At 53.0% G+C, this 13,097-nt stretch overlaps 3 protein-coding genes across 3 annotated transcripts; 2 read left to right on the top strand and 1 right to left on the bottom strand.

The window, feature by feature from the left end:
• Positions 1-456: 456 nt before the first annotated feature.
• On the top strand, positions 457-1,349 carry VTJ04DRAFT_1934 (uncharacterized protein; the record flags this gene model as incomplete). The annotated part of the gene is made up of 2 exons (XM_069359676.1): positions 457-473; positions 587-1,349. 2 exons carry the CDS (start codon positions 457-459, stop codon positions 1,347-1,349), a joined length of 780 nt encoding a protein of 259 aa, XP_069224542.1.
• Positions 1,350-1,942: 593 nt separating this feature from the next.
• VTJ04DRAFT_1933 (uncharacterized protein) lies at positions 1,943-5,788 on the bottom strand (the record flags this gene model as incomplete). The annotated part of the gene is made up of 3 exons (XM_069359675.1): positions 1,943-2,661; positions 2,724-3,655; positions 4,713-5,788. 3 exons carry the CDS (start codon positions 5,786-5,788, stop codon positions 1,943-1,945), a joined length of 2,727 nt encoding a protein of 908 aa, XP_069224541.1.
• Positions 5,789-11,908: 6,120 nt separating this feature from the next.
• Positions 11,909-13,073, top strand: VTJ04DRAFT_1932 (uncharacterized protein; the record flags this gene model as incomplete). Its single annotated transcript, XM_069359674.1, has 3 exons — positions 11,909-11,988; positions 12,043-12,401; positions 12,451-13,073. The coding sequence occupies 3 exons, from the start codon at positions 11,909-11,911 to the stop codon at positions 13,071-13,073; spliced, it is 1,062 nt and encodes a 353-aa protein (XP_069224540.1).
• Between the last annotated feature and the right edge of the window lie 24 nt (positions 13,074-13,097).

Raw genomic sequence — 13,097 nt, 5'->3', positions numbered from 1 at the left:
TTTCAGATCTTGTTCGTGATCATCACCAAGCCGTTCAACCACGGGAAGAACATCCCGAACAACCTTACGGATACCCCCTCGCACATATAGGGTCATCGTGCCCTGATTATGCGCCTGTGAAATGTGAAGAGGCTTCAACCGATAACTTGAATTGCTGCCCGGGACATCTTGTCTGCCGAGGAGTTGCTACAACATATTGTTTACCACCCGGTATGCTTACTCAACATTTCAAGGACTTCAACATAGATGCAGAGAAGGACTCACTAATACCCCCTACTCGGCTTGTTTAGATCTCGACCAGGTTCGAGCTTTGAGCGGCTCGACTCAAGTGTGTGCTTGACACATCATGGGGACTGTATGAGTCATGGGTCAAGACGCCGGGCCAGGAGGACATACTGGTCGATTATTACTTTTGCTGTGCTCCTGGCTACGTAGGGGCCAGGTTCAGCCCAGTCAATGGAGGAGGATACTGCGTGCGCGCAGACTCAAGAACTACCCTCTACGGTACCTTGCTCGCAAACACCGCAAGGCAGGCGTTCTCAACATCAAGTGTCAATCACATCTCAACGACGACGGAGCTTTTCAGAGTCCATGCCACAGAGGCCAGCACCACAACCACGGATGATGACTACGACTATTACCCGACGAGCACGCGGCGTAGCAGCTACACACCTGTCAGCAGTTACACTTACAACACCGACCCCATGCCCACAAAGGCCGTTGTGGTAGTCTCGATAGTCTCGTCTATCATTCTGATCCTGATTGTGGTAGCATACTGCTTATACCATCGCTCTCGCAAGAAGGAGGCGGCCCAGGCAGCGGGTGAAAGCGACAAGCAGACGCCGTCCTCAGAGGTCGGCATCCCTGGCGGCAAGGACAAAGTTGGGGCTAATGGCGACTTGAAGAACGGCGAACATACAGTGGAGTTGCCTGCATCGGAAACCAAGTCGCACGTGGACCAGCACCCGAGGAATGGTGATGGTGTTGGCGAAGTCTCGGAGGTGCCAGGGGATTTGGTTCCCCGGCTGTGGGCAAACAATCCATGGGTGTCTGAGCCCCAAGAATTGTCGGCGGATCCTCCGAGGTCGTGGCAGCCACAGGAGCTGTCCGCAGATCCCCCGAGATCATGGGAACCACAAGAACTTGATGCGGATAGACCAAAATCACAGGAGGTGCAGGAGCTGTCGGCTGAACATGTCAGGATCAATGAATTACCGGTCGACACCGCGAGGATTCTTGAGCTGCCTGCCGACAACATTAGATGGAGTGAACTGCCAGCGGATGGTTTGAGGGTGACTGAGTTGGATGGGAGGTCGAAGCCAGGACGGGGGAGGGTGAGGTCATTTTAGAGTGAGTCTAGGTGCTTCAGCAGACAGCACCAGGAGAGTAAATCGGTCTTTGAGAAATCAATAATGAGGGCTTTGATCCGCCATAGGACTCAACGGCATAATACAGGTTTCATGTCGTGTTTTGTTAGTCGCATCGTAGTGTGCGTGTGCTACGCTATTACCTATCTTAGCCGGTCATGGTATTGATATTTGTGACACAAATGAATCTGTTGATGGTGCCACTAGTCAGTGCACCCTATAATTATAGCGTCTCCGACGTGTAACAATATTCTTGTTGCACATCGTCAACCTAACACGGGCCGGGCTATAATAATGTGATGAAAGCCATCCTGTGGTAACCTGAAGAGGCACTGGCAATGAGAATTTGTTTGCCATCGATCATAAGGGGACTGGGAGCTTGTAATAGGTGCATGGGGCCGCTTGGGCATCAGTATTGCTGATCTCACCAAGACATCTCAGGACAATGGTTACAGTGATAATTAGTACATCATTACTCTACAAGGAGACCGTATTGAGCGTACAAGTGCAAGGACGTTATCTGACATCATCGTCATCCCCCAACCCTCCCTCCATTTCTTCAACATCTAGCCCGTTCACCAAGACTCCACGGCCGACCCATCACCCTGCCAGCTATCCGCCCCGTTGTCCTCCCAGTTCTCCTCCCAGCTCTCCGTTCCGTTCTCCGCCCAGTTCTCCATCCCGTTGTCCGCATCACCTTGCGGGAGCTGCACATTCATTTCCTGGATGATAGGCTCGAAAGACATCCTGGACTGGGGGCGTTCCCTGGGATCATGCAGGAACCGCACACACGCGTGAGAATTCTGAATCGATGCTTCAGATGGCAAGACGCGCTGTTGATCGCGGTAACCCCAGTGCCCGGCAAAGAAGTTGGGGTCAAACCCGGTCTTCTCGGCCTGGTTGCTCATGTGCTTCTTGTGCTCATTCAACAAAGCATCCAAGTGGGGGACGTCGCGAAACATGAAAATCTTGTTTTGGTCCCATGGAGCGCAGCAGCGGTGACGGTCGCGTGGTGCAGGCGTCACAAAGTCCCACATCTCTTGAAGATAGCGATGGACGCGCAGCAAACTGACCTCCGTCGTTGCCACATTCTCGTCGAATCCCCGGTACCACAGTCCTCCTTGATAATTCACCAAGGCCTTTTTCAGCCGGCCAAGCACTTGGATGTCGCAGTCGAAATCGTAGTGGAGGCAAGCTGGCTTCTCCGGCGGGCACCGGGAGAGGTAGTTGTAGCCGTGCCTGACCATGGAGTAGATATTGCGGAGCATACCGTCCCGGGCTTGCTGGATGTGCTCTGTCCGGAGCAGCTTGTCAGCAAAATGTGGGTGGATATTGCGCCAGCCTGAGCAAACTCACCAAGAGCACCCAGCTGTTGGATGACTGGGTCGTCCTCGAGGAAGTATTTCGTCAGAGTTTCGGTCGGCATGATGCCATCGCTGGCCCTGGGCTCATCCTCGATGGCCCTGATCTCATCCTCCTCAACCAGCCGCAACAGCTCAAAAACGTCTTGAATGTCGAAGGGGGCACCTTGAGCCCGGTATAGGAAATCATACCCCTTCACTTCATCAAGCCACATCTTGGTGCTGCACACGTCCAACTCGACTCCTGTGGTCGACTTGGGCAGGTAGAGACGGCCGTGCTCGGTGGCATTGACACGCCAGACAATCGCCTTCAAGGCGTCACGGAACGCGCGGCCGTCACCGAGCATGTAGGCGATCCCAAGGTCCTGTGTAAGACGCTCGGGGGCGTCGTCGATGTGGTCGGGGTTGGAGATGAGACGGTGCGAGTTGCGCCAACGGTGCCAGTCCTTCCAGAACGGCTTGAGCTTGGCCATGATGTCGTACTTGTCGGCGAGAAAGACGAGATTGAAGAAGCACTCATGGTCGACCTGCTTGGGCAGCTCGTCCAACTTGCCATGCAGAACCAGGGCGATGACGTGGAATGCCTCGGGATCATCGTCCGAGAGCTCGACGGCCCAAGCCTTGTCGGTCTCCTGCTGCTTCTGGCCTTCCTTGAAAGGTCCATACAACATGCAGTCGAAGTACGCTGAGGCACGAGCCATAGCACGGGAGCAAACAATGAAGCATCCAGTTGAATGTTCCTTGGTAGCGACGATGGTCAGATCACCGCGAGGGTCGATCTTGACAGCCTTTGACACGTCAACAGGAACGGTCCCCTCGGCATCGATCACAGTGTCATTGTGAGTGATGTCGACCTCGGCAGCCTGCTCGGTGGACTGCTCTGAGACTGACATTGTGTCGAGCAGTACAATGAACGATTCGACGGTGCTGGGTCAATAGAACAATAGTCTTTGTCAGGGTTATGAATGAAATGAGATGGAAGAATGGTGTTTGAAGAACAAGCGGTAGACTAACAATTGTGGTCGCGCAGTGAAAAGGTGGAAAAGGAAAACACGAGAAGGGAGATGTCCGGTGCAAGAAGTAAACAGAAAAAAACGGGGCAAACAAAATCCCGGCGAGGGGATACCACAAAACCTCACACGCACCCACGGAAGGTCTCGGCGACGACACATATGTGGGAATGTCAGTTTAAGGCGAACGAAGCTCATCTGCCAGGTCAGGAGGGTTCACGCCGAGATCTGACTTCTTTGAAAGCCTTATCCAGGATCCACGCTGACATCCGTGTCAAGCGATTAATGAGGGTCTGTTTCCTGAGCTTTCAGACGACTGCATTGGTGTAAATGTGTCCGGAGACATGTTAATGTGTTACAGTCCCTGTGGCCATCGATAAACTTCGTGAAGAGGCATTCTGCCCAAGTCAATAATGCCTTCTAACGCTCTCCAACGACTGATAGTTACGCATCTTGATATGCCAGGTTGAGGGACAGTATAATACGCGACAGTGACTATTACCACGATCAGTTAAGAGCTACATGAACATTGGGTCTTTCCAGGGCCACAGGAACTCACAAAAACACCAGTATTCATTCATTTCAAGTCCCCATCGTCTCTGTGACATCGCATTGTTTAGGACCCCTGTCATTCATGCCTCAACTAACTCTCTGGTCTAACAAGGCCCTTGTACGTGTCAAGCTCAACCTCCCCTACCATGGTCATCTCACGCTTCTCCTCGTCATTTCACAGTGAATCAAAAACATCTGATTGACCTCGAAAATATCACTATAAACGCAAGCCCTTAAGTCCTCCAGAAACGTCTCTCGACAACATACATACATCCCTCAAAGACCCACCACACAAGCATTCCTGCTAAGAACAACTTACAAAACCACCCAAAGATCACAACGCCCAAGCTCTCTCCCATCCATGCCCAGCCGTCGGCAGACAACCCAGATTCGACGTCTGGGATGGTCTGACGCCGACCTACTGGGCCACTGCCCCGTTTCCCGCCTTCACCGTCGTGTCCCTGGGGACTTTTCTGGTCGGCTGTGGCAGCTGCGGTGCGGTGAGTTGAGTAATGGTTGTGATGATGGTCTGGACGACATATTCGTCATCGCCGAGACCCGGGTTGGGGTCGGGGCTGCGCGTCGTGACGGTGGGCAGGCTGAGACTTGACACGGTTGGGATGGGCACACCACGGGAGGCCTTCCTCGAGATGGAGAGTTCTGGGGGCGGCCTCACGATGACTGTCGGCTCCTGGCCCACCATGGTTTGGGAGAGCGATGAGAACTGGGCCAAAATGTCCTCTCCGAGGCCTGGGTCCGGGTTGCGTGCCAGAACGGTCGGGACTGGCACACCGCGGCTGGAGGCCTTCCGGCTGATGGACATTCCGGGGTCCGGTCTCACAATAACCGTCGGCGCTTGGCCCGTCATGGTGTTGGAAAGGGTTGAGAGCCGGTCAAAAATGTCCTCTCCGAGGCCTGGTTCGGGGTTCCGTGCGAACACGGTGGGGACGGGTTCGCCACGGCCGGATGCCTTCCTGCTGATAGACAGCTCCGGGGGCGGCCTCACGATGACTGTCGGCTCCTGGCCTACCATAGTCTGGGAGAGCGTTGAGAATTGGGCTAGAATGTCTTCGCCGAGACCGGGGTCGCGGAGATGAATGGTCACGGTGGGTTCGCTGGTGCCGATGACCGTCGGAGTTGGTTCGCGGCGGCCATTTGGCTTGGGCTTGGTCGGCTCCGGCTTGGGGGGGTTCCCGCCCCCGTCCCGGGGCGGGTCCGGCCTGACGATGACGGGAGGCAAATCGACAATGCGCGTAACAGTGGGCGTCGAGGTCGGGGCTTGATCGAACTGTTCGCCAATGCCGCCGAGGGCCCGTGCCTCGACTGTAGCACTGCGTGGCGGGATAACCTCGGTGAATGTTTCGGTTCCCTCCACACGAGCCTCGCGCTCGTACACCTCTCTGGCGGCGATGCCTTCGGCCGGAGCCACAGCCTGGTTGGCAACCGGTAGGGCTGCGGCTAGGGTCCCGAGGAGCGGCAAGAAGGCTGCAGATCGCATGTTGGACAAGCCCTGGACTAGTGACAAGAAAACGATACAATTAGATCAACGTAGCGTCAGGATCGAGCCAGCAAGGTGTAAGATGCTGGAATGCCGAACATCAAAGAGTCTGAGAAAGGAAGGTGTCATGAGCCTGCGGGCTGAAAGTGGCCCGTCTTATAAGTTGCGAGAGTCTCAGGCATGTAAGAGCTGTTACGTCGCTGTCTCTATGTCGGCAATATTGAATCTCAAAGGACTCAAGCACCATGATGGAAGCCAAGACGGCTTCTTGAGTCCGCTCAAACAAAATGAGAAGCAAGGAAACATGATTCCGAGCAAGATTCACGGCCAAGACATCACGTTTCTGAGTCTAGACAACCAACCAACTGAGTTGCTGGTAGTCCGCCGAGTCTGTCTATATTGCCCTAGTATAGTTGAAGCAGGACGGGCCGATTGCACCTAGTGTCTCAGTGGGGATGGTTTCATCCTTTAGTCAGGTCTTTGACAAAAGGTAACCAGAAAGTCACCAACATCTCCATGGCGACACGGTGACGTGACAGCTTATTATCCGCTTAGATGTCGTAACTCTAGGTTCACAAACGTAGGCCGCACCTCCATTGCCTTGCAAATGAATGATGCGTGTCAAGGCTAACATTTCATCCAACCCCCCGCGAGGTCTAGAGAAGAACTGGCTCAGATTCGCCACAGAGTCTTTTGGAGGGTTTGCGCAATGGCGAGGTTGTTTAAAACTGTTACCTCTATGTAACGCAACAGGGTGTTGTAGACAGATTCCCTCAAGAACGTCATGCACTAAACCCTATTGCGTACATGGTAAGCGAAGATCCGGAACCAAAGCCACGCAATTACTGGACTCAAGTGTAAAAGACTCAACAACCGCGCATGCAACGGCAACGGGACTCAACTATGGTTGATGTAACCCAACAGATTCAACGGCAATTAAAGCGGCAGCAAACGAGTGCGATGTGCATGGCTCAAGTAAACCACTCAACAGTAATGGCCAGAACTCCAAATCAAGTGGTGAATCCAAGGCCAATGACATGGCCTATAGTACAAGTGCTGAATAATGGTGTCATCGAGCTCATATGGACACTAAGCAAGCTTTATTTAGCTGGTGTCTTGAGGAACTGAGATCAACAACCCAGTCTGTTTCCTCGATGATATTCAGGGTGCTGTGAATCCCCACGCTTTCGTTGTTAGGTAATATTTGATGGAGTACAGAGCGTTGAGACCAGGTCCAATTCTTAGGACTGGCTCAGCAACTCCTTTTCCAACTCAATTTACACTAGATTTGAACAGGAGGACGGAGTGTGGGGTGAACCAAGATGAGGAGTATTAATATGGACAATGTAACCATTTTGCCGGAAACATCCACCGGCTGATAAATACGTCGGACAAAGGAAAACCAAGAAGGACCAATACGTGGAGAGTGTGACAGCAACTTAGGTGAGGGAGTGTTTGGATCTGATGCCGGGCTCCGAGCCTCCCCAAAACGCACTTCCCATCTGTTTTATATTAGGACATGGTTAAAACTCAACCAAGAGACTTTCCCAGAGCCATCACTTGATTCTGTCATGAAAGCCAAAATGCTGTGGCGCTGGTGTTTTGGGTACTGCCTTGCCATTTCATCATGTAAGCATGTTCTGAGCTTAAAGAGACCTGCGTTTCCCTCGTCTCCAACAGTCCTCACGATGATAGCCTGAAGAGGCGATGAATGCAGCGACTGGCATCAGCTTATGGATGCTGGGTTCTCCTGGGTAAAGTGTAGCTACCTGTGACAGAGATAATGGAAGCAATGATGTCAATCTTACACAAGATGCCATATGACCCTTCTACAACATCCATGGCATGATCTTCGGAGGTCTGGGGCAAGAATATTATGTGTACGCCAGGTAGGTCGTGAGCCGAAGCTCCAGCCGTTGAGCAGGAGACGTGTAACGGAACCTCATCGACGAAGGTTTGACGGTCCAAACGCAGAGGTATTAAACAAGCAACATCAGATCTGGCAATGCAGGTTCGTAAATACCATGGAAACCTGGTGCTTTCCAAGTTGTTTGGTGAGCGGATCAAAGATCAGCCATTGGAGGAAGGAGCAACAACCTTTTTTCTGCAATAGCAACCTGAACACAGGCAGGGCGGTGGCATCCCTCAGACGATCAAGTTGAAGATTCCGTCTTCGATTCGACCTTTTCCCATTTTCCTCCAACAGCAAGCTGTGGACTCAGGTTTTGTCTGCTGTTGCATCAGAACCGTTATAGGCTACCAGAACTTTACATTTTCGTTCGGATGACTTCTTGACCTACCTCGCCTGCAAGCGATTTGTGGTGTTCCAGCGTTGAGGGTATTTTCGTCTCAGCACGAGCACCACACACAGCCAGTTGGTGGTATAGTACAAGGTAGGACTTTGCTCCAAGCCAGGTTGGGCTCAACAGCCATCTAACATTCCAGCAGGATGGATGATCCAACGCAGGCTTCGTCCTTGTCTTCCGGACCTGCCTGCGAGAGGGTTCTCGGTGCACGTACGAGGGGTCCAGTGACATAGACTGGCATAAGATCTGCGACTCCGCAATGATGGGGTCATTGATGCCGGTGTTTGACTCCCAACGCTGGCATCAGGGAGGTATGTGGGAGACCAAACGAAGATGTCGACGAACCAGTTGATTTCGCGACTGGAGATATCCGGACCTTCATCATCAAGGAATCCGGAATGCCTTCGACCAAACTGCACGAAAAGTGCGCTCCAGGGGAGGAGGATGCCTTCTCTCATGTCCCACGAGTGATCCGGGTCCAAGATCTCATTCCAGGCGCCGCAGGGCACTTCCGCAGCTGGAGAGAGAAAACAGGCGTTCCGGAATGATGGCGGAGCGTTGTTGCCAGCGGGCATATTCAGGAGATGTTGGTGCTCGAAGGGGACCTGATACATCAATCAGAGGTGGGGATGACTTCCAGGTTGTTAACGTGATGGCATGGGAGTTGACCAAGAAACCATCAGGGTGCAGGTCTTACAAATCGCACGGCTGAGCTTCCATCTGTTGGCAGGGTAGCCTTCCGAAAGGAGTGTCCAGTTGGTTGATTGCCACGGCGTACTTGGCTGGGAGCGGAAGGTTATTCATAGAATTGATCACTTTGTGCTTCACCATCATCACCAACGTCCAGGCTCTCATGTTTTGGGGAGACCTGAGCATCCATATTAAGGTGCATATTTCAGAAGCCTAAGTATCGTTTACCTCGAATCCAAAGACATCAAAGCCCGACACGGTCATGCCAATGGTTTGGTGCAGCCTAACAGGCGGATCCATCGTTCTTTGTCTCTTTGTACCAAAATCACAGGATAGGGAAGGAGCGACTTGGTCCTCAAAAAGTTTCTGCAGCGACACAAGGCACCGAACTTTCCATCCCACATTTTCGGTCAAACACAATTCAGGTGTTGAGCCGAGTGTTTTTCCACTTCCTCAAAAGCTCCATCTTTACAGGGCGCTTAATTTGTCCTCGGCGGCGAGTGTCACCACTCACATTCTTCATAGAGGCGCGCATGCAGCGAACTCGTTGACTCGTTGACAAGTGACCCTAGAGACGCCCCTTGAGTTTCTGCGACTGGATCAACAACTTGGACAATCCCATATCTTTGGTCAGGTATGTCAATCTGCTCTCCGGGCGTCGTCTCATACTGACAGGTCTCTTGTCACTTTAGAATGGATGACGAGAGTTCTTCGGTGCCTACTGGGCACAACACGTCCTCGATTGAGAGCAATAAGCGGTCCTTGTCACCCGAAGGCCACAAAGCAACCGACTCCTCATCGAAACGCCAAAAGTTCATCACGAGAGCTGCATCCAACGTCGAAGTTCAACATTCCTCAGGATCGTCGATGACTGAGACTGCATTCGAGACTCCAAGCGGTCAAGACGTGGCATCAATTTCGACATCTGCATCTGCAGATAGTCATGCACCGTCACAGATCTCTGAGAATCCGACTACAAGCGGACCTCAGTCATCGACCGTCTCGGAAGTCCCAGCAGTTGCCAGCGGCACCTCTGGTGGTCACACTTCACTGTCGGCACCTCAGCAATCAACCCTACAAGAAGTGAGTGCGTGTGTGTTGTGGTTTCCTTGATCCAATTCCTTCTAACTCAGTTTGCAGGTCTCCCAAAGCATCACGACAACCACCAAACGGTCGAACCAAAACCATGGCGACAACAATGTTATGAACAGTCAAAGCTGCGCAGATGTTGAAGGCACCATGCAAATCCCTATCAAGATTGAGAGCGACCAGGAGTCAGTGTCAGGATCCATATCCGAGCAGCCAGTCATGATCCCGGCATCAAACATCATGGACCCTCGTGGAGATTTGATTCTGATAGCCGGTCCTTACGGAGAGGCCTTCCCAGAGCCTGTTCCCTTCCGTGTATGCTCGCGTTCCCTTGCGCGATCTTCAGCGGTGCTGGATGCCTGGCTTTTCGAAGACAACAAACTATCAGGCGATGGCTGGACCTTGACCTGCCAAGATGTCCATCCGGAGGCGCTGCGGATAATCCTGAAGCTGTTGCATGGGCGGCTTAATGACTTGCCAGCGACATTGGATGTTCAGCTTCTGGCTGAGCTAGTCATCTTGTGTAATCGCTATGGTATTTTGGAGCTGTCGAGGTCATATTGCGACACGTGGATCAAGCATATCAGGGCACAGAAGACCATCCCAAAGCGACTTCTCCCCGCTGTTCTCCATATCTTCTGGATTCTCGGCGACCAGGCTGAGTTTAACCGAGCGCTTCGTGTTCTAGTCCTAAATCTGAACCCTTCCTTGGACCTCTCCCTCATTGCAAATAACCGAAATTTACAAGCACTGGGCATAGCTGGTAAGAGATTGCTTTCCAGTATGCGTTTCCCTGATACTAATCCCCTTGTCATTGGATCATGTTCAGCGAGCACAAGGCTCGGTCTTGACAATGATCCGCAGGTCACTCAACACGGCAATCGAGGGCTTATCAAAACAAGGTGTACCACGCTGCAAGGATGGCCGACGACCCTATTCGAAGTGGCGAAAGCATTGTGACTGTGTAATGCTTGGCGCAGTGCACCGTGTCCTTCACAGCAAGAGTTGGTATCGGCCCCGGTCGCATTGGGAACAGAGAATTTCAATGTCGGCGAACGAGTTGCTTTCTGAGATGAAGACTGTCAGGGAGGAGGCCATTGCAGAATCTGGCATGCGCTTCTGGATCCAGGGTCATGGAAAATGCGACCCGTGGGATGAAGATTACTTCTCAAGCATAGTATCTGCGATGCAGATCGAAAGCTTCATCCCAGGATGTGAGGGTCACTTCAAGGACAAGCGCGAGAAATCGGGAAGTCTGGCGTGAACAGGTAATCGGGACAAGTCAGAAATCATACGGAGAAGGACTGGCTGAAGGGTGTACGGGAACTGGTCAAAGGAGTTCAAGACATATTTGGCCGCGCTGTATGAAGCGGAATGTATATACGGAGTACTCGCTAAGACTTCGCAGGTGTCGCAATATTAATACTTGATCAGTAGTATGTTATGTACAAGCTGTTGTGAAGAGGATCCAGTGAGGTTGGCATCAACATGGACTGCGGTAACTTCCATTAGAATCTGTTAACCAAGAAAACCCTCATCGATATGATTCAGGTAGACTGCTACAATTCCCACATCGTCAGTATTTAATACAGTTGTTGCTGTCCTTCCCAATCCGGCAACTACCCCTGACCCCCGGACCGGCACATGCCGGGCGGGGATCGGCGCCGAGTGGGGCCAAAGGGTCTACCTATCCCGGATTCCGTTACCAGCCGCAACCTGAACCTCGGTTCATCGCGTCGCGCTAACTGTAGCACAGTTCAATCCCAATCCCCTCTCCCTCGGATGTCTCTGCGAAATGGCATCTGGAATCCTCCCATGCAGATGCTCCAGGCTCGTCACAACACGTCTGACATCCTCACCAACACGACGGATACGTCTCCAAGAGTCCGCAATTCTAGCCCGAAGCATCTGCACCGTTGTCGCGACCGGCGGTATCCCTTGTTCAGCCGAAGACAGTCTTCGCTACGGTAGATTCAACAAATTGTCTCAGAAACGTGAACTGAAGTTGAATCCTTGGACCCGGCACTGTTCGACAATGGCACCCAAGGTTAACGGGGCCGATGCCCAGGGCAACAAGGGAAAAAAACCTATACCACCGGTCAGGCCCAGCGCGAGGTGAGCTTCCATTGTTAAGACGAAAAGGCATACAGGCTTACCCAACCCTGGCAGCGTGCTGCTCCTGTCTCCCACAAACCAGGTTCTTCTCCTTGCGAGGGTGAAGACTTCCACATCCTTCGCGTCAGCGCACGTATTCCCGGGGGGCAACCTGTCATCCTTTCACGACGGGCCGTTGCCCAGCCCGGAGGATCCAGCTTATCACCGCGATGGCCTGGCATACCGCCTCGCTGCCATCCGTGAAACCTTCGAGGAGAGTGGCATCTTGCTCGCCAAGAAAATCGGCCGGAGTCGTGACGCGGGCCTGCTGCACGTCCCAGATGAAGTCCGCGAAGCTGGCCGCAGGCTGGTGCACTCAAACAAGGTCAAGTTCACGGACTGGTTGAAGGAGCAAGGCGGGGAGCCGGATGTTGGTACGGAACCCTTCATGAGAGAATCGTGAATCACCACTCACATGTTTAGACAACCTGATTCCCTTCACGCGCTGGATCACACCTCCTGGCCCGCCGAAGCGCTTCACCACGCAAATGTATCTCTACTTCCTCCCCACCTCAGCTACCAACGGCGCAAGCGGTCTACCTGGCTCAAACCAGGCCTTGATGATCCCCACGCCCACCCATGATGGCGGCATCGAGCACACAGCAGCAAAGTTCGATGACGCTACCAACTGGCTCAAAATTGGCCGGTCTGGAGACATCGTCATGTTCCCACCGCAGTTCTACCTGCTGTACCTGGTCGCAGAACAGCTCGCGAAAGCAACCGATCCCGAGCAGCAGCGTCAGGCGCTTCTCGAGTTCTTGAAGCGCACGCCCACGTCGACGCGGCATCCTGAGAAGCCGACGAGCTCAATACCGTGGGCGGAGAAGGTTATGAGCCCCTCGGTCATTCCTGCAAAGCGCTCCGATGGCCGGGCTGTGCTGGGGTTGGACAACCCGGGGAGAGAGCTGGTCGGGTCTGGACGTGGCGGAGATTGGGAACGCGTTGTTCTGGTCGGATTTGGGAAGGACGGGCCTCGGAGGCTTGAGGTTCGGCCTCGCGAGGAGGTGATGGCGGAAGTGAGAGACGGGGAGAATGCCAAGCTGTGAGGACATCTAGTGCCATTCGGGGGT

This window comes from Mycothermus thermophilus (assembly GCF_041956435.1).
Source record: "Mycothermus thermophilus strain CBS 625.91 unplaced genomic scaffold VTJ04scaffold_1, whole genome shotgun sequence".
Lineage (NCBI taxonomy): Eukaryota > Fungi > Ascomycota > Sordariomycetes > Sordariales > Chaetomiaceae > Mycothermus > Mycothermus thermophilus.
Note: the sequence above shows the minus strand (reverse complement) of the source record. Positions and strands in the feature narration are given on the sequence as shown.